General features: G+C 34.6%; 1 protein-coding gene across 7 annotated transcripts in view; it reads left to right on the top strand.

Annotated features, from left to right (window-relative positions):
- Positions 1-21,390, top strand: part of MYO9A (myosin IXA) — a 257,885-nt gene that overhangs the window by 191,602 nt on the left and 44,893 nt on the right. For all 7 annotated transcript variants that reach the window (XM_053594283.1, XM_053594282.1, XM_053594281.1 and 4 more), the window contains 6 exons: positions 2,496-2,608; positions 8,205-8,347; positions 11,117-11,340; positions 11,974-12,090; positions 14,244-14,432; positions 15,965-16,012. In XM_053594283.1, coding sequence (XP_053450258.1) covers positions 2,496-2,608; positions 8,205-8,347; positions 11,117-11,340; positions 11,974-12,090; positions 14,244-14,432; positions 15,965-16,012 — 834 coding nt within the window. The remainder of the gene's footprint in view (positions 1-2,495; positions 2,609-8,204; positions 8,348-11,116; positions 11,341-11,973; positions 12,091-14,243; positions 14,433-15,964; positions 16,013-21,390) is intronic.

The following is a 21,390-nucleotide window of genomic DNA, read 5'->3' as shown; positions in this document are numbered from 1 at the left end:
TTTGTTAGGTAATTCCCTCTTACAATTGTGTCTTGCCCCCAAAAGGTGTGACGCACACCAAGACCCCACCTCCTCCCTTCTTCCCTCTCTCTGCTCTTCCTTTCCCCCACCCTTCCCTACTTCTTTCTCTCTCTGCTCTCCCCTTCCCCACCCCCACTGTGTCATCAATTATCATTAATTGTCCTCAGATCAAAATTGAGTACATAGGATTCATGCTTCTCCATTCTTGTGATGCCTTACTAAGAATAATGTGTTCCACTTCCATCCAGGTTAATACAAAGGTTATAAAATCTCCCAATTAATGTTTTTTTAGACTGTTACTTTCCAATAGTATTTAAGAGCTTTTTTCTTTGATCTTTGGTCTTTTCAGGTCTTTCTAAGGTTGATTAGGTTCAAAAAGTACTCAGTCTGGGGCTAATTATTCTTGATTATTGAGGCAAGATTATCTGAATACTTTGCCCAGTATCATAGGAATCATAAAGTTATATTTTCTGGCTGAGAGCACAGGTGCTATTACTGACTTTTTTTTTTTTTTTGAGATAGAGCCTTAAGGTGTCGCCCTGGGTAGAGTGCTGTGACATCACAGCTCACAGCAACTTCCAACTCCTGGGCTTAAGCCATTCTCTTTTATCAGCCTCCCAAGTAGCTGGGACTATAGGCGCCTGCCACATGCCCGGCTATTTCTTGGTTGTAGTTGTCATTGTTGTTTGGCAGGCCTGGGGTGGATTCGAACCTGCCAGCTCTGGTGTATGTGGCTGGTGTCTTAGCTGCTTGAGCTGCTTGAGCTGCAGGCGCTGAGCCCTGACTTCTTTTTTTTTTTCTCCCTCTCTTCTCTCTTTCTCTCCTCCTCTTCTCTTCTTCACTTGTCTTGCTCTGTCACCAGGCTAGAGTTCAGAGGCATCATCATAGCTCACTGCAACCTCAAACTCCTGAGCTTAAGTGATCCTCCTGCCTCAGCTTCCCAAGTAGCTGGGACTCTGTCTTTTGGTCTCTGGTCACTTTGGACTGTCAGCTTCATGTGTTCATCTCAGGGGATCTGCTGAGTTTCACTTGGGTTCCTCCTCTATGTGTCACAACCTATAAACTATCTCATGAAAGTAAGCTGGGGCAGGTGTAGGACACACTTCCTTTGTTACCCACCTCCCAAGGATAGCTTTCCATTGTCTTGAAAACTGTTGTTTCTTAATATTTTGCCAAGTTTTGTTTTAGGAAAGAGGATAAACCACGTCCTTTTTTTTTAATGCATTTTTTAATATTTTCAGATTGTTCGGATGTATAGGTATATGTTTATTTATACATTTTTTTTCTTTTTTTGGTTGCAGTTTTTGCCAGGGCTGGGTTTGAACCCAGCACCTCCGGCATACGGGGCCGGCGCCCTACTCGTTGAGCCACAGGCACCGCCCAACCACGTCCTTTTTATTCCATCTTTGCCAGAACAGAAATCTGTTCTTTGAATTTTAACAACTCAGAATATTTTCTCTTTCTGTGGATAAGGCCATAGTCAAGTAGACCAAAAGGCAAAAGAAAGGATTTTTTAACTATAGGAAAATGAAATAGTGGGAAATCACTTGAATAGGTAATAAGAAATTCTCCCTTCAGAGTGGGATTTTCTTTAGAAGGTCACTTTGTGAACAGATGGTATAAGAATTGCAATTGAAATTCAGGTCCCATTGGGCGGTGCCTGTGGCTCAGTCGGTAAGGCTCCGGCCCCATGTACCGAGGGTGGTGGTTCAAACCCGGCCCCAGCTGAACTGCAACCAAAAAATAGCTGGGCGTTGCTGTGGGCGCCTGCAGTCCCAGCTACTCGGGAGGCTGAGGCAAGAGAATCGCTTAAGCCCAGGAGTTGGAGGTTTCTGTGAGCTGTGTGATGCCATGGCACTCTACCAAGGGCCATAAAGTGAGACTCTGTCTCTACAAAAAAAAAAAAAAAAAAAAAGAAAGAAAAATTCCGGTCCCACTTTGATAGATTTGTAAATTGTTTATAATTTTGACTTCTAATGATGATAATATTCTTTTATTCTTTAGTCTTTTAGGTTTTCTGTATTCTTCATTTATTCTAGCTCTTTTAAATTTTTGACTGACTGCATCTAAGAACAATATAATAGCAAGTTAAATCATAAAAATAACCACCTTTTGGGACAAATAAAAGGTTTGAAAGACAACACTTAGTGTTCCACATTTATCTGACCCTCTGTCTTTTGTCTGTATCTTTATAACTGGTTTTGACATTTTTCCTTACCTTTTTATTTGAGATTCTTTATTATAAACCATCAGAAAATATTAACTGATATTTAGCATATTCATTGACCTAGTCCTCCTCCTTCCAGATTACTGTAGTTTTCAGTAGGTTCTGTTATTCCAGTGAATCTCTGAATAATATGATTATGTTTTATGTATTTTTAACAGCTCAAATAATTCTGTAACCTCAGTTTTAATTACAGTGCAATCATGTATTTACTTGATTTTCAAGTCTTTCCCATTTGTAATTACTACAGACTTCACAGCGATTTTCTTCAGTTGATCAACAAGCAAAGCTTCATAAAACTATGTCTCAAGGAGAGATTACGAAGTTGACAGTGAGACAGAAGGCTTCAGATTTGAACATAAGGTATAAAGTATACACAGAATTAATAGGAATATTATAATTTTATTTAGTAATTGGCTATAAAATACTACGCCTTTTTAAAGCCATAATTCATAAGAAAGCCACTTTTGAGATTAAATTCATTTTTCAATTTTTCAAGAAGTATACAAGCACAACAGAGATTTATTAAAGTGAGAAAAGAAAGTTTTCCCCAACCTTTGTAAGTTCATAGTTGGTACAAACTCCTACAACAAAAAATAGATTAACATGTGAAAAATAAGTACATGTAATACACATCATGCAGGAGAAAATTAACCCAAAGTAATGGTTTAGGAGTCTGGCTTATATATTGTCTTCAACAAAGAATATTAAATTTTGGAGAAGTTATAAGACAAAGAAAAGCAGTTTTAGGTCCAAAGGTAGGAAAACTGTGGGAGGGTAAATTTATGGAGTAAATTAATGGAGTAATGTTTATTTGTAGGTTCCTCTGATGTTGTCCTCTAGTTGATAAGAGTAAACAGCTATCACCAGTGACTAACTTCTACCCTTCCTGGAAGAAAGGGGAGAGTAGGACACCTTTACAAACTTATGTCCTGCTTTTAGGCAAATAGGAGAGGGCACAGAGCTTTTCTGCCTCTACTGCTCAATTGCCTTCAGCTTAAAAAATAATTTGTGTCAGATAGGCATATTTTGGGGTGACACATTCTGGCTCCCTTCAATATAATGAGCTTTATCTCCCTCTATGCCTAGCAGTACAATTTGGGGTAGAAATTCTTAAGTGATTATATGACTTGTGGTCTTTTGTTGAAAAGGAAGATTCGACCAGATAAGACTGAAAATATGTTTCACCTTTCAAGTCGGATTTTGTTCTGAGCTAAGTATTTTAGAAATGGAAATGGAAAGGACTTTCAGGAAATAATTCTCTCTTCAGAAGAGAGCTTGATGGCATTTTTACTTTTTAAATAAATATTTTTGTCTCTTCTTATGCTTTGTAAGCATTTGAGCCTTCACTACAAAGTTCAATGTCATGTTGAAACTTTTCTGGTTCGTTAACCTAATTGAAGACAACTTTCTTCATGCTATAGAAACATAATCCAAGGTAACCAAAATCCAGAGCTGATGATACTGGAAATCAAATGCTGAGAAATAAGATATACAAAGCAAAAGAGCTTATACCTGGAGATAGCAGCTTAAATATGTGTGCATAATTTCTACTTCCTCCCCTAAAATTGCTAAAATGAAAAAGCCAAAACAGCTCTCCCCTTAAAAAAAAAAAAAAAAAAAACATTAGAAATGGAGACATCCATAATAAAATTATGGAATCTGAAATGTGTAAATAGACTTTAAGTTTTAAAAATCTTAATTGATAAGACAAAGCTGAATCCTAAACCAGCTGAGTAAAGCTGAAGTATCTAGCTGACTGACTCTCCCCAATCGTATCAGAAAGCAAATTTATTCTTTGGCAAGTATAAAACAAAAATTTCTGAACTTAGAATTTACTCGATGTAGTTGAAGACTGGAGTACACATTTGGAAAAAGGAGATTCACTGACTGTTTAGATACTGAATATCAGTGTTTCTCAGCTCCCTTTCTTTGCTCAGTTCCCACATTTCCCATATTCTTTTAGCAAGTGGTTCAAAGAGTTTTTGGGACTTTTGTCCAAACTTTCAAGCAAAAACCTAAAGATACACATATTACTATCAGGGGCTCTCCCTGCAACATCAACCAGCAAGATAACCCTATAAGGAAGACTGTAGTTTAAAAATCCCACCAAAGCACACTAGGGCATCCAAACATCTTTTTTGTAAATGCTACTTTTACCTTTAAGCAGGTACCAGTGGTGACCACACATTTAAGGAAATAACCTTATTTTGAAGAAAGCCAAACTAACAGATAAAATATAACTGGGAAGAAATAAACTATGCAGGGGATATAAGACTTCAAGACAAATAAATAACAACTGTCAGAAGACTTTCAGCAGAAGTATTATTGTATCCATGAAACCAAACAGGGTACATAAGAAACATTCATAATAGAACTTTTGAAAATAAAACGTGATAGCATAAAGGAGCAGCACAGAAGGATTGGAAGGAAAGTTGAGGACATGTCTCAGAATACTGAGCAAAAAGATGAAGAAATAGGAATAACAGGATCAGTTCAGGAGATATAGTGGCACAATGATAAGAGCTCTGGAAAGATAGACCCAAGGAAATGGAGAGGAGCAAATTATTAAAAAAGTAATTCAACCAAATTTCACAGAACTGGTGGATATGAGTATCTAGATTGGAAGGGCCCACTGAGTATCCAACATAATGGATGAAAAGAAACCCATACCCAAAAGACATGTCCGTATGAAATGAAAGGAACAAAACAGTCTCCACTGTGACAATGAGAGTGGCTTTGCAAATGATAGCTGCAAAGTAAGCGATTTGGGAAACTATTCCAGATCAGAGCATGTTAGGAGGGTCAGGCTGAGATTTCTTCAAGAAGATAAAACTAGTAGAGTACCTAATACACTTAAACATATTGAGAGGAGACCTACACAAGTAGGGAAAACTTAGAGGTAAGTTGTATGTATTAGGTTATTAAATATGAAATGTACTATTTTGCATGAAAAAGTACATTTAATCAAAGTATGTGCCTAAACTACCAACACAGTTTTGCCATTTTAAAGGTAGTGTGTTCGTGCTAGCAGTGAAGAAACCTGGGGAGCAAGTGATGATGAAATCATGAAAGACATTTTCCACAACTTGTTGAGAATTAAATACTTTTTCTTGCAAGAAGTTATCCAAAGCCTAGAAGAAGTAATAGTCATTTGGTACAAGGTCTGTTGAATATGATGGATGACACAGAGTTTCCAAGTCCAGCTTCTAGTAGTTTGTGTAGCGTTGTTTGTGCAACAGTATTGTCTTACAAGAGGATAGGTCTTTCTCTGTTGACCAGTGTCATCTGCTTAATCACAAGCATCCTCGTCATTTTGTCCAGTTGGTTGCAGTAGCTGTCCACTGAAATTGATTTAATAGGTTTTATTAAGCTGTATTGTATAGTATCAGTTCCAGGCCACCAAACAGACACCATTAGCTTTTTTTGTTGAACATCAGGTTTTGGACTGTGTTTGGGTACTTCATCTTTATCCAGCCATTGTGCTGAATGCTTGCAGTTGGCCTAAAGAATCCATTTTTCATCACATGTGACAATACATTGTAGAAATGGTTTACCTTTGTATTATGATAGCAAAGAAAGGCAAGCTTGAAGACAATTTGTTTGTTTAATTCATGCAGAACCCATCTATCCAACTTCTTTCTGTTGCCAATTTATTTTAAATGGTCCAATATTACTGAAATAGTAATCTCAGATCTTGCTGCTAATTGACATGTAGGTTGAGATAGATTCACTTCCACTACAGCTTTGAGCTCATCATTATCCACCTTGGTTTTAGTTTGCCTATGTGGCTCATTTTCAAGATTAAAATCACCAGAATGAAACTTCTCAAACCATTGACTTAACTTTGTGTTTATTAGCTACATCTTTCACAAACACTTTGTGGATGTTTTAAGCTGTCTGTGTTACATTGGTTTGATGACAGAACTCACATTCAAAAATATGAATTTTTGACTTATCTGTGGTTTCACAAAAATTGCTCTACAAAAAAATTTGAAAGATAATCATAAGCCGGAATGTGCTATCTTCACTGCTAGGATGAACAATGCTACCTTCACAATAAAAATACAGTAAGAAATGTCAAAGTGAAATATGAGAGATACCCTCTGTCAAACTTAGTACTTAAGGAAATTGGACATTCTGTACTTAACAACCTAATAGGAAAGTTAGCAAATGAAAAACAAAGCAATTTTCATTAGCAAATTAAAAATAAGAAACCTCTTGGCATGGCATGGTATCACATGCCTATAATCCCAGTACTTTGAGAGGCTAAGGTGGGAGGATCACTTGAGGCCAGGAGTTATAGTCTGTAGTGACCTATATCATGCTACTGCATTCTGACCTGGGCAACAGAGCAAGACCCTGTCTCTACCAAAAGAAAAATGTTACTAAAATAGATTATTTAGAGAACTACATGTCCCAACTGTATTATTTACATAATAGAATAAATACTGAACATATATTACTAAAGGTAATATGAATATTAACTAAAGATAGAATATAATTATATTGGGGTCATAATGTTTATAGTGGGTATAATGGGTATAAGGCAGGAGTGGTAGGTAGAACATGCTTCATCATTATCTGTGCTCATGAGTATGATAGTAATATAAGCACGTTAAATTTCAGAGGATTCAGTTAAATCAATTCAAGAGGGTTCCCTCCAGGGAGCAGAAAATGGGATGAGAATGGCAAAAAGATGCTATTGTTTATGTCTTACAGAGTGATATGTCTTTATAATATATGACTGTATGTTTAATAATAAGCTTACTTAAAAAAAAAAAGGCTGGAGAATCATGGTTTCAAAACCAGATAAACTTGATTTTAACTTCCATCTCCATCAGCCCTTTAAGACTCAGATTGCTCATGTGTAAAATAAGGATAATAATACCTATTTACTGTGGTAGTTGTGAGAATTAGAGCTATCACATGTAAGGCATAGTTCTTGTCACCTGGTAAATGCTCAAATTATTTTTTTAATTGAATGAATGAACATACTTATGGACAAACTAATAAATGTGCAAATAAGTCTCCTAGCACAGGGTTAGAATATGTAAGATGTGGTCAGTTAAATGTGAGCTGTTGTTATCTAAAGGTACTTCTTTGATTTATATGATGACAGACTGAGCGCTTAGAAGAGTATAGTAGGTGTGGTTCTTTGTTACTCACTTGCTGTGTAACCTTGGGAGTAACCTAATGTGTAAGTCTCCAGTTTTTCACTTGTATAATATTATAGTAGTTTATTAAAAGCAAAGTTGTTATAATTAAATAAGATAATCTATATAAGTACTTAACCCTGTACCTGGAGAAAGTGTTCAAATAAGTAGGCTTTTGTTAATTAATGAAATTGGTAGCTCATGAATGCAAAATAGTGTAGAAATGGTTCATCTTTTAGAAATATGAATATTAACTTTTAACATTAATATTATATAATGGCGAGTGGAAAGATTTAAAATTATATCTGTATCATGATTACAGTGATGTAAAAATTGGTATAATTATGGATAAAGGCTGGAAGGAAATTACAAAAAAGTAAGCTTTCTGTTAGAGTAGTAAGATTATTAATGATTTTTTAAAAGTATTTTCTTAGTTGTTAAGTTGTATTGTATATATACTAAATCTAAGCTGGATGGGGGTCCAGAATGAAAAGATTACCAATTTGAGAATTAGAGAATTTGAGTTGGAAAACTAGTTCAGCTGCTTTGTAGCTGTTTTACTTTAGGAAATTATTTAATGGGGGGAGGGGTCTTATTATTTCTGTATTTAAGATGAGGGAACTGTCTACCTTCTTGGTGAAATTTAAATGTGAAATTGAAGATTAAATATGGTTGAATTAAAATGTAATGGTTAAATGAGCTAATATACAGAAACACGAAAGGTTTCTGAAGCTTAAAGTGATTTGTAAATATTATCCCTGGGACATGCTGATTTTAATTTTTACCTTTATTTTTTCAAATAGGCCTCAGAGAACTAAGATGAGATTCTGGGCCAAAGGGAAACAAGGGGAGAAGAAAATGACTAGAGTGAGACATGCTACCCAGTCAGAGGGTTCAGCACTCTTTGTAGGCTCAGAAGTAATTCCAGCTCATCAGTTTCCAGATGGTAAAAATGGACAAAGGGTGGAGCATGTTTTCATAATTTTTGTTCATCGTAATTTCTATTTATTCTTTCTGAAACTTTGCTATTCCTATAGTATTCATAACAGCATTCCTATTGGCTAGATAATCCTAATAAGATTGGACCAGGATTGTTAAATCCTTCCTTGACTAAAAATAATTATAAAGTTACATGCACCTACCTATAATAGAAGTTCAAGAATGTGTCATAAAACAATGAAATTACCACCACCTCAATAATGTTTATGAATCTTAAGTAATTTTCTAAACTCTTCACTTAACAAATGTATATATTATTGGTAATAATATCAGCAAATAATAACAGCAAAAACAGACTTACCCCATACAAGGCACTGTAGTAAGCATGTTACATGTATTAACTTGATTGAACCTCAGAATAATTTTTTGAAAGTTGGCATGGTTATTATTGTGCCTGAGAAAACTCAGGCACAGAGAAGTTATTTATTTATACACATATATAGTAATTGGAAGAGCTGAGATTTGAATCCAGGCAGTCCAGCTCCAGAGGCCATGTTCTTAACCACTGCATTGTATATTAAGTACCTACCATATGTCAATGTCTAGCAGATCCCCGACAGTTTATAATGTAGTTCTTTAACATTCTGGTCATGAACCATAATATTTGACAGTATCCCAACTGTTGAGAAAACTAACCTTTTTTTTTTTTTTTTTTTTTGAAAACTGACCTTTTTAAATACAATTATTTACTCTCTGAGGATTCAAGTATTCCCAATATTAGAAGATCATCCCTCCTTACCAAGCCCTTTTCTCAGGCATGTTTGAGTTTTTATGTCCTATGTAAAGATGCCACTGTCTTAACAGGAATATTCATCAGAGGTGTGTATATAGTAATGTGAGTGAAAAGCCAACATAGACTAAAATAGAAAGAACCTCTAGGAAGAAAGCTATTGTTTCTTAGGGAAGGATAGACTACACCCAGTTATAGTAAGTAAGCAAAAACTTTTCATATCTAGAATAAAATACAAGGACGAGGAGAGATCATCAAACTTCACATAGGAATGGATACGCTAGAGCAAAGGTACCTGTCAGCTCTGTGTGTCAGAGAAAAGACTGGTGGAGAAGTAGCTAGACCCCTACCTTTATATCTTGTGGCTCTATTCCTATTGGATGACAAACTGATGTGGACAAAACCAGTAATACGTAAAGTGAATACTAGGCGTTCAGTTTGGAAAATTTGAAATTCCTTACTATTGTGTTACTGAGGTGATCAGTTACTTATATCTTACCTGGTTAACAGTAGTCATTCTAAATTTTTCATTTTCCAAATCAAATTCTTTACTGCTAATTCCTAAGAAAACTGTAAATCTCTTTAGTTGAAATTTTATATTATAAGCAGATTTTATTTTGTATTTGATTCATAAGGAGACATGTATGAAAGTTAGGATAATAGCTTTTCATTGGGTAAAAATTTATTATATTAAGGTAGCTCTTGTTTTTAATGTTAAAATTGGTTTATAGTTTAGTAATAGTTTCCTTTATCACAACAAAGACACCAACTTTGCTAAATGAAATAATTAAATGCTTACATATCTAAGTTATATTATGGAATTAAAATTGATTGATGTTAAGTTTAAATATATTTATGTATATTTAATAAATTATTTATATGTGTATAAATAATATTTAAATATATTTATGTCTCATAACTCATAGTCTTTATTCTGGTATCATAGCTAAGATTGCTTATGTCTTAACTTTTGCCTAAGTTGCCATTTAGCATGTATGGTCCTACTTTTCTCTTTATTGTTAGAATTAGCTTTTAGGTGGAATTAGAGGGTAATTGGACAGAGGGTAAGGAGCATGCGTGTTGAAGAAACAAGCATATGTGAAAAGAGAAAGAGGCCAACATTCTCACTCTTTACCTAGGGCTTTAGCAAAATTAGTCTAATGCTAGATTCTAATGGACTGCCTGGAATCTAATTTATCTGGTATAAACAGTTGCAGAGAAAAATTGTGCTTCTCAGTGTTACATATATACATACAAAACCAGTTCACTCCAGTAATTCTGTTAGAAGTTCAGACACTTATTTGGGGAATTTATAAGAAAATCCTAAATACTAAAGAGCCCTAAGCAGATGTAAGTTGGTTGAGTTCCCTGGCTCCCTAACAGGTTCCTGGGTTATCATCAGATATTATCACTGAAGCATTCATGACTTGAGACTGTAGTAAAGAAATAATAGTAATAATTATCAAACTCTATTGGTTGTTGGACTTGTATATAGAGCTAAATGTTCTTTCAAACATGCAGCAAATCTGTGACTGGGTTAATCCTCAGCTATGCTAGTTGTATACTGTCTTTTTTTTTCCTTTGGGGTTGAGGTCTTTTGGATCTAAGTTCATATTCTACAAGGTGTTTCCATCCAGGCTTTCAATATCAGACTTAGATAAATTTCCCTTTGAAAAGTGATAATTCTTTTTTTTTTTTTTTGGCTGGGGCTGGGCTTGAACCCGCCACCTCCGGCATATGGGACCGGCGCCCTACACGTTGAGCCACAGGCGCCGCCCGAAAAGTGATAATTCTTAAATACATTTTTGTGTACTCATGTGCAATCTGAATTTTTTGCCTACCTATCTGAAACATATAATGTTACTTTGCTTTTCATATATTTGCATATGTTTCCTTTAGTGATTTACTAAAAGAACTGAAAAGAAAGATAAAGATTATCTATTTTCACTGATTAAGTCTTTTAGGATGCTCTGTTTTGAATTGTAGAATTACCTCAGTATCATCCAACACCTCCTTTGAGCCCAGAACTGCCAGGGAGTTGCCGGAAGGAGTTCAAAGAGAACAAACAGCCTTCTCCAAAGGCTAAGCGCAAGCGAAGTGTGAAGATCAGCAATGTGGCTTTGGATTCTGTGCATTGGCAAAATGACTGTGTCCAAATCATAGCAAGTACTAGTGACTTAAAAAGCATGGATGAATTTCTTCTGAAAAAGGTATGCTTATTTGTTGAGTTGGGCCTCTGAACAGTTTAGGCTATAGAATGGTTGTACATTTCAGGATATGCCTTCTAGAGATCAAGGTTACAGATGCTTCATAAAGTTCTTTACCAGAAAGATACAAATAATAGAATATGCATTAGTCGAACTGATAGAATTTATGGTTTTAGGCTTTACTATTGACTTCTGTTTCACGTTAACATTTCATATGTGGTGAGACTTGTTATTGCAAACCGGAGTTGTTTTTCTGTTAACAGAACTAAGACTCATACAGTGTTGGAGGGGACCTTAAAAATAAATCATCTAGTAGTAATAATAGTTTGATTATATATACTTTTACCTGGGTCCCATGATAGCCTCTGGCTTACAATTTCAGGACAGTCATTCTTTAAGAAACACTACATGTTCGCCTGTAGTCCCAGCTACTCGGGAGGCTGAGGCAAGAGAATCACTTAAGCCCAGGAGTTGGAGGTTGCTGTGAGCTGTGTGAGGCCACGGCACTCTACCGAGGGCCATAAAGTGAGACTCTGTCTCTACAAAAAAAAAAAAAAAAAAGAAACACTACATGTTCAATGTTTTACATCTCTCTTCAATTAGTTGATGATGTATAAAAACTTTTCTGGTCCCCAGATGAACGACCTTGATAATGAAGACAGTAAGAAAGATACACTAGTGGATGTTGTATTTAAAAAAGCCTTGAAAGAATTTCGGCAGAATATCTTCAGCTTTTATTCATCTGCATTGGCGGTAAGTTGGACTTTTTTAGGTGGTATTCAGTAGTTCAACATATGAAAATTTGACCATGTTGTAGAAGATAAAACAGAGAACATTCTCAACTAGAGATTTCTCTGGTTCCTTGCTTTTATTTTAGGGCTAGGTAAGGAAAAACAATCTGAATTACCTCAGATTAATAGGTATTGGATTTCTTAGAGTAGCTTGCTTGTGGTATTTTTCTTCTTTCTTTTTCTTCTTTTTTTTTTTTTTCAGTCTCACTCTGTTCCCTGAGTTAGAGTGCAGTGGCATCATAGCTAAGTGCATCCTTCAACTCCTGATCTCAAGTGATCCTCCTACCTCAGCCTCCTAAATAGTTAGGACTATAGCACATGCCACCACACCTAGCTAATTTTTAATTTTTTTGTAGAGGCAGGATCTCACTGTGTTGCCTCCTACCTTGGCCTTCCAAAGTGCTGGGATTACAGGTGTGAGCCACTGTGTGCCAGGCTATTTTTTCATCTTTGTAAGATACTGACTTTAGATATCCTGGTATGATTTTATTTTACCCAATGACTCTGGTATTTTGACTTGCCATTCTGTTAGCTCTGCTACCAACCTGTAACTTCTGATTTTCCTATATGTGGACTGTATTGTATAGTGTATATTTTCTTTCAGTAGAATTAGGGCAGTTAATGGTCATTGATTATGACATATCAGTTTATATCACTTTCAAATTTACCATATACAGTAATTTGACATGATATTAGTCATGTTTTATAAAATTTATTTTTGGTGCTGAAGTATATAATAATGCTTTGGTCTAGAAACCATTATTAGTACTTATGAGTTATATTTATTCCATAAAATTTTCTTATTTTATTGGCTTTTCTTTGTTCAGTCTTTAACTTACCATGAAAAGAGAAGTTAGGAAAAGTTTTCATATGTATTCTACTTTTATATTTTTCTCAGCTTTAGATTTTTTTGCTGTTTTAAAAGAAGAATTATATAGTCTGAGAAAGCAGGAATTTCAAGACTGTAATAAAGAATTAATCAGTTTATGGGTAGTTACTAGGTTTGTGGTTTTGTACATTTTTCTACTATTGCCCAACCACTTCACACTCTCATCTCTTACTCTGCTTCGTACCTGTATGTCCTAGATCAGGGATTCAGGGGTGTTGAACACTCCAGTGTACTCTGAATCACATAGGAAAAGTCAACATTAAGAAGCAGAGCTTAATAGTGGTTTTCTAACCCTGGATCAAAAATGTCTAATGTCTAGATCTGAAAAGGTGATAGAGAAATAAGTTCTAAATAATGTATATATATACACTTTTAAATTATCTAACTGCTCTGATTTTTCTTATAAAAATTACACATCTCATTTAAATAAAAGGAATTTCATTTAGATTCCTTTGCAAGTAATATGATATTACTCTGGGCATGTCACTCTAATAAATTAAAATAAAGAAGGTTTCTTAATATATATCATACGGCAAAGATTCATATGTTCATTATTTCAATTTTAGAGTAGAGCTGTCTAACCAAGATTCATTTCTGGAGAGGTAAGTGATTAAGAGGGATGCAAATAATCTTTATAGCTATAAAATTCAAAAGCCAGACTAAAGGGAGATATTCCCAGGAGTTCCTCAAATCAAAACATTATTTAAACTCTTTTACTAAAATTTAGCAGGTTTTACTATATCTGTTTCATACCAGAGTGGGAATTTATAAATACCACAAGACCTCATGGACATACGCATGAAAAGGTATATCAAGATCCTAATCTTTTTTTATTTTTTAGAAACAGTGTCTCACTCTAATCTAGGCCTGAGTGCAGTGGTGCCATTATGTGCTCACTGCAACCACCAACTAACTCCTGGGCTCAAGTAATCCTCCTGCCTCAGCCTCCTGAGTAGCTAGGATATGGACATACGACACCATGCCTATCTAATTTTTCTGTTTTTTGTAGAACCAGAGTCTCACTCTTGCTCAGACTGGTCTCGAAACTCCTGATCTCCACCAACCCTCCTACCTCAGCCTCCCAAAGTATTGGGAATATAGGCATGAGCCACCATACCCAGCCAGGATCCTAATCTTTATTTTAAATAATACAAGGTTAATCCATCTTCTGTATTTAAAGAATTTCTTCATAAAACTTTACTTTTTTTTCTCTTATTGTTTATTAGATGGATGATGGAAAAAGCATACGGTATAAAGACCTCTATGCGCTCTTTGAACAAATTCTGGAAAAGACCATGAGACTTGAGCAGCGTGATTGGAGAGAATCTCCAGTGAGGGTTTGGGTCAACACTTTCAAAGTCTTTTTAGATGAATATATGAATGAATTCAAGACTTCAGATTGCATAGTCACAAAGGTAAATGTGTTATATCATGATTTCTAAAAGGATTCAATTGTGAATTCTTTGTAAGAGTCTATTTGAGACATTGGGTATTTAAGGAAACATTACAGAAGACGTGTGAACTTAGCACCACTTTAGATCCTCCAAACCCCATTCTGTAAGTTCATCTGACCACATTTTCTAAACCCTCTGTAATAAATAATATACTGTTCACTGAAGTAAAATATAATTTTGGACTCTGAAGATTATATTCTCAGCTAACAGAAATCTAGAATTTTTTTCCAGTGTCTATTACATAAGAACCTATAAATTAAATTTCCTCCTGAATGTTTTTTAAAATGTGTATTTCAGGAAATCCACATAAAATAATAACCTTTATTTTAAAATGCCTATTATGCCCTGGGAATTGTATGAGTTGTTGGATATTTTATTTAATTCTTGTTTCAGGTCCATTTAATAACTATAATGAAATCTGTACTACGGAAGAGATAGTAGGCCTACGCAATGTTATCAATGTGTTTCTTTTCAGTACCCCAAATGAAGTAATTAGCTACCTATTTATATCAGGAATGCCGTCAATCCTTTGTATTATGTTCCATTTTATTTTTAGTTATTCAAATTTGTGTATAGATTTTCAAATCACCTTAAATTATTTTTGAAGTAGTCAGATATAAGCAAGTCCTTGAACCTAGATCAAGGTTAAGATTTTTATTTTAGGCAGAAGATTCTTATTAGTCTTATATTGTCTTTGTTTATAAGTTTAAAGATTAGGTTTAGATTGTTCTGTACTATGGTTATCAGGAAATGTCATGTGTAAAACAGATTGTGTGTATCTCAAATGATAACCTTTTTATATTGAATTCTTTTTGTGATAGTTTTCTAGAGCCAAAATATGAAAAGTAAAATCTTTAAAATGAAAAATCATTTTAACTAATGATTAAAATAAAATCGTCATTTTAATTAATATGATCTGGCTTCTGGGAAGACCTAAGATTTAAAAAGAGAATAATCTTTAAAATATTCTTTTATGTTTTCTTTCTTTCCTTTTTTTTTTTTTTCTGAGGCAGAGACAGAGTCTTGCTCTGTTGCCATGGGCAGTGGTGTTATCATAGCTCACTGCAACCTCCCAGGCTCAAATGATCCTCCTACCTCAGCCTCCCAAGTAGCTGGGACTAGAGGCACATGCCATAAGGCCCAGCTAATTTTTCAATTTTTAGTAGAGACAGAGTCTTGCACTTGTTCAGGTTAGTCTCCAACTCCTAAGCTCAAGCAGTCCTCTTGCCTCAGCCTCCCTGGGTGCCAAGTTATAGGTGTGATCCACCATGCCCAGCAAAAATATCCTTTCATTTGTTGCTTTTATTAGCACTGTGTTTTACTAAACTTAAAAATTTTCTCAAATTTGCTTATATACTACACAATTCCTCTTGAAAAATAAAGTGCTATTTATTCTATTACTTTTTGAGCAAATATTGCAACATTTGCATAGAAGTAGAAAGTATGTTAGTCTTTGTTATCACAGTTTTGATATTTCTCCCTACCCCGGCCAGGTGCCAAAAACAGAAAGAAAGAAAAGAAGGAAAAAAGAAACTGATTTGGTAAGTTTCTATCTGTTTTTTATATTATAAAAAAGTAATTTTCAGTTCAGTCATCTAAAGCCATATCATGCAGTGTTTCTGTGGATATGTTTAAGAAATAAATTTATCAGGTAGCGAGATGGTAATAATTTATGCCTTTATAAAAACTAAAAATGACAAATGTGCCTTGAATTAGTGCCTGGACTTGTTATCAATGGTGGCTTCCTAAAATGAGAGAAAATTGAAAATTCTTACTCATGAAAGGCACAAATTCCTTTTCCCAACTAGGGGTGGGAAGTGAGCTTTTTAGTAGTTTTTCTTCCCTTCCAAAGAAAATGGATGCTATTTAGGATTTTATACATGTAATTACTTCCAATTCAAAAGACATTTCCCAAGGCATTTAAGCAAATTTTACCATTGATTATGGTTTTATATACGTATTTTATATATACACACACCCATACTAATTCATCTTAGTAATTATAGAACTTATACATCACACATGTATGTATAATAAGTTCTATAATTACTAAGATGAATTCTTAGAGAAGCACATAATTTAGTAGGAGAGGCAGGAATTTTAAAAATTGTTAGTTTCAGATTGATAAATGTTGTAATAGAAATAGTACAAAGGTCTATAAAAATACAGAACAAAGGAATGCTTTACAAAGGAAAAGATATTTTTGGTAATTTATGACAAGTGAGTAGTGGTTTGGAGAGACAGTATCTAGCCAGTGGGAAAGAGTGTATAAAAATGCATGTGAGTGAAGCACCTGTTAGGTTGAGCCACTCGCTTTGATTGACTCAGTATTTCATGTTTATATGGGGGCAGCTGGAAAAGAAGGTAGAAATCAATCAAGACTTCGCCTTCATGGTATCTCTAATATCTTACTATTTCATATCACCTCCACTACTTTCACAGTAGTCAGATGCACCATTTATGCTTATACTGGTCTGCCTTCTTACACCCTTCTCCCCTTCTCTATGTAATAGCCATGATTCATTAAAAGCAAAAATCATATCCTTTCTCTACTTAACAACTTTTTAGTTATTTCCAGTGTTTCTCAGAATACAGCTCAAAGTTCTTACTATGTTTACAAGGCTTGACATGAATGACTGCACGACTGCCTCTCTAAACTTCATTTCTCCATTGTTCCCCTAAGTTTCAGTTAACATTTGCTACACCACTTCCTGTTTCTCCTCTTCATCCTATATTCTTCATTTTTCCCTGAAAATATTAAGCTTTCTGGCCTATAAAACCTGGGTTCATGCCTGCCAATGGCAAACTATAATCCTTGAATATTTTTTGTCTACCTTACCAATGTGTCAGGATTATAAATCATCCCCTCTCACTTATAAAGAAAATTCTGAGGTCTCTTAGTCATTACTTGTAGTTTTTCCATGAACTTTTTTGGAACTATGATGTGACTCTATATAGATTATCTGCCTATTGAAAAGTTTTCTGTTTTTTCACAGGCAGAAGTAGTATACCTAATCCATTAGCCTGGTTTGCTTTTGTTTTCCACAGTAGATATTTTTCCAATTGAGAAACCTTAGACAACTTAATCTCTGACTCTTAATGTTCTCACTTATAAAATAGGAATAAGGTTACTCCTGCCCCTAGGAGATGTGCCATACGCCATGACTGAGTATTTTTGTGCAATTAAACGAGATTGTATACAAAAGAAAGAGTAGGGAAAACAGAAGACCTGTTAGAATAGCTATTGTTTAGGCACTTTATACACCTTAAGCCTTACAAGAGTTATATGTCAATAAGGAAAAGAGCAAATCAAGATAAAATTGAGCAAATGATATGATTAGACAATTTATTCAGCAACTATTTTATTACACTTAAGAGACTACATGTAATAAAGCAGTTCATGGAAATGTGAAGAAATACACAAATAAATGTTTATCTTCTTAGCAGTAAAACTACAATGAAAGAGTAGTGATTTTCTACCTTTTTCCATCAATAAACAAAACGCAGAATAAATTAATTTCTTTAAGTTTGGAAGGATAAGCTTTGAGTATTACAAATAGGGGTATAATTTGCATTAGCCTTCTTAGAGAATGTATGTTAGCAATGGTGTCTTAAAAACCTTAAAAATGTTAAAGGAAAAGGAAAAAGAAAAATTTTGACTCAGCAATACTATATCTAAGAATTTAACCAGTGGACATACGAGTTACGCTTTTTCCACACTCACATATACAGTGCTTTTCATTGAAGTGGACTTTATAATACCAAAACATTATAAACAACTTAGGTAGAGAAATGCTTACATAAAGTAGATGCATTGATATAATAGGATGCTGCTTAGCATTAAAGGAGTAAGGCCATTCATCAAGATGTTTTGTTAAGTAAAAAGAGCAAGGATTTAAGCACTGTATAGAAAGCTACTGTTTGTATATATTTTTAAGTTAAACATAAATCTGTATCTCTATACACACGTACATATACACACACATAAAATATCTAGAAATATACACAAACTGATTGCAGTAGTTATTTCTATCAACAGGCACTGGACAGTTGGGGTTCAGAAGTCAAGAGAATGCCCTTATTTTTTGTTGTATTCCATTTGTACCTTTTGATGAGGTGCATGCATTATTTCTATTCAGAAAAAGGCAATTTTTAATGAAAACAACTTTAATGTTAGACTTCAGTAGTGGAAAATGTTTGTGTGATTTATAATTAGAAGGATGTCCATGAGATAAAATATCAATATCTGTGAATATTTGAGATAATATAGAGCAAGGCCATATTATGAAACTAGGATAGATGAACCATGAGTTGAATTTTTTTATTAAGTTGATTACTTAATTTATTTAAAAAATGATAATACTCTGCTAACATGTGGTTTGACATAAGCAGTGCTGTCAGTCACAATGACATTCTTGATCTAGTTCTGTTTTGGATTTTTAGCTATTGAGTTGAGAAAGTCATAGAAACATGATAATTCAAAATGATATTTATTATCTTTCTCACCCTTCTCCCCAGAGATAACCACTATTACCAGTTTTTTTGGTGGTGTTCCAGAAATATTCTGTGCCTGTAAAAGCATTTATAAACTTATTGTTTTGTTTATTGAGATTCATTAAGAGTACAAAGAATTAGGTTACACTGATTACATTTGTTAGGAAAAGTTCCACTTTAATTGTATCCTGCCCCTAGGAAGTGTGCCATACACCATGACTCCCTTCTCCCCTGCTTCCTCATTTCCCTACTCTCCCACCTTGTATTAACTTATCTATTCCCCTTATATTAGAACTGAGTACATTAGATTCTTGTGATGCTTTAGTAAGAAGAATGTGTTCCAACTCAATCCAGGTTAATACAAAAGATGTAAAGTCCCTATCTTTTTTAATGGCTGAATAGTATTCCATGGTATACATATACCACAGCTTGTTAATCCATTCCTGGGTTGGTGGGCATTTAGGCTGCTTCCACATTTTGGCAATCGTAAATTGAGCTGTGATAAACAATCCAGTGCAAATGTACTTATGATAAAAGGATTTTTTTCTTCTGGATAGCTGGATAGATGCCTAGTAATGGGATTACAGAATCAAATGGGAGGTCTAATTTGAGTTCTTTGAGGATTCTCCCTACTTCTTTCCAAAGGATTTTATTAGTTTGCAGTCCCACCAACAGTGTAAAAGTGCTCCCTTCTCTTCACATCACATCAGCACCTGCAGCTTCGAGACTTTGAGATAGCTATTCTTACTTGGGTTAGGTGATATCTCAGGATGGTTTTGATTTGCATTTCTCTGATGATTAGGCATGATGAGCATTTTTTTCATATGTTTGTTAGCTATTTGTCTTCTTTAGAGAAGGTTCTATTCATGTCTCTTGCCCAGTGATATATGTTGGCTCTTTTTTGTTGATTAATAGCAGCCATAATTTTCTCACTGTCTTACACCAGTTATTTTTGTTTCATTTTGGGTTTTCCCTTCCTTTCCTTTCCCTCTGCTTTTCTTTTCTTTTTCTTTTTTCTTGTTTTTTTTTTTTTTTTTTTTTGAGACAGAGACTCACTATGTCACCCTTGGTAGAGTGCTGTGGTGTCATAGCTCACAGCAACCTCCAACTCTTGGGCTTAAGTGATTCTCTTGCCTCAGCCCCTCAAGTAGCTGGAACTATAGTCACCCGCCACAATGCCCAGCTATTTTGTTGTTGTTGTTGTTGTTGTTGTTGTTGTTGTTGTAGTCATTGTTGTTTAGCAGGCCCAGGCCAGGCTCCAACCCGCCAGCCCCTGTGTATGTGGCCGGCACCCTAACCGCTGAGCTACAGGCACTGAGCCCCCGTCCACTTTTCATTTTGACAGCATTATAGAAAAATTACAAGAGAAATAAAAAATGTGCTGGATTACTTAACCCAGATTTCATTATTTATCCCAATACTGTCTCTTTATAACAAGAAAATCTTCTCTGCACTTAATCATCAGGCCTTTTTAGTGTCCTTTAATCTTGAACAGTTCCTCAGCTCTTATGTAATAGTTTTCATGACACTGGCATTGTTGAAGAATATAGGCCAGTTATTCCATAGACTGTTCCTCAATTTGAGTTTGTCTTATATTTCTTCATGATTAGATGCAAGTTATGCATTTTTGCCATGAAATACCACAAAACAAATGGCTGTGTGTTTTTGAGTGTGTGGTATCAGGAGACATATGATGATGTCTTTTTGTCCCATTGTGGTTGATGTCTGCAAGGTATTTCAACAAATTCATCAAAGTTACTTCTGTTTTCCTTTTAATTTAATCAGTATTTTATGGGGAGATACTTGAGACCATGTAAAATAAATATCCTCTTATTCCTTAAATTCTTACCCACTAATTTTGGTACTCCTTGATGATTCTTGACCGGATCAATTATTTTTATGATGTTTACTAAATAGTGATCTTTAAAAATTTAGTTGTTGATTTTACATACATTAGTTGAATTTTTGCTGTAAAGATGAGCATTCCTTCTTATTTAACTCAAAAAGAGGTCCCACTGGCCCAAGTTGTGACAATTTGAGTGTTAAAATAAATGCAAGTAAAGGATTATAAACTATTGAATAAAAGAAGACGTGAGTCTGCACTGATACAAATAATTTCCTTTTAAAGTGTTTTTCTTTCTCTAATAGATAATATATTTTTATTATTCAGTCTTTTTAAAAATTATATACACTGAGAAGTCCAAGTCCCACCCCCTTTGTCCTCTAGAGGTAAATTTTTGGTGGCTTCTTATTTAACTGTTTAGGTTTTTTAAATCCAATTATAAGACTATAGTATATGCTATTTTCTATCCTTTCTCACGTAAAAGGAAGCATGGTATATAACAACATAATACTCTTTTGTCCCTTGCTTTTACAATTGAATAATGTATTATTCAGCAGATCCTTCTATTCGATGGTAGGCAGA

Source organism: Nycticebus coucang, chromosome 6 (genome assembly GCF_027406575.1).
Source record: "Nycticebus coucang isolate mNycCou1 chromosome 6, mNycCou1.pri, whole genome shotgun sequence".
In the NCBI taxonomy this organism is placed as follows: Eukaryota; Metazoa; Chordata; class Mammalia; order Primates; family Lorisidae; genus Nycticebus; species Nycticebus coucang.
The sequence above is the reverse complement of the archived record's forward strand: the minus strand, read 5'-3'. Positions and strand labels throughout refer to the sequence as shown.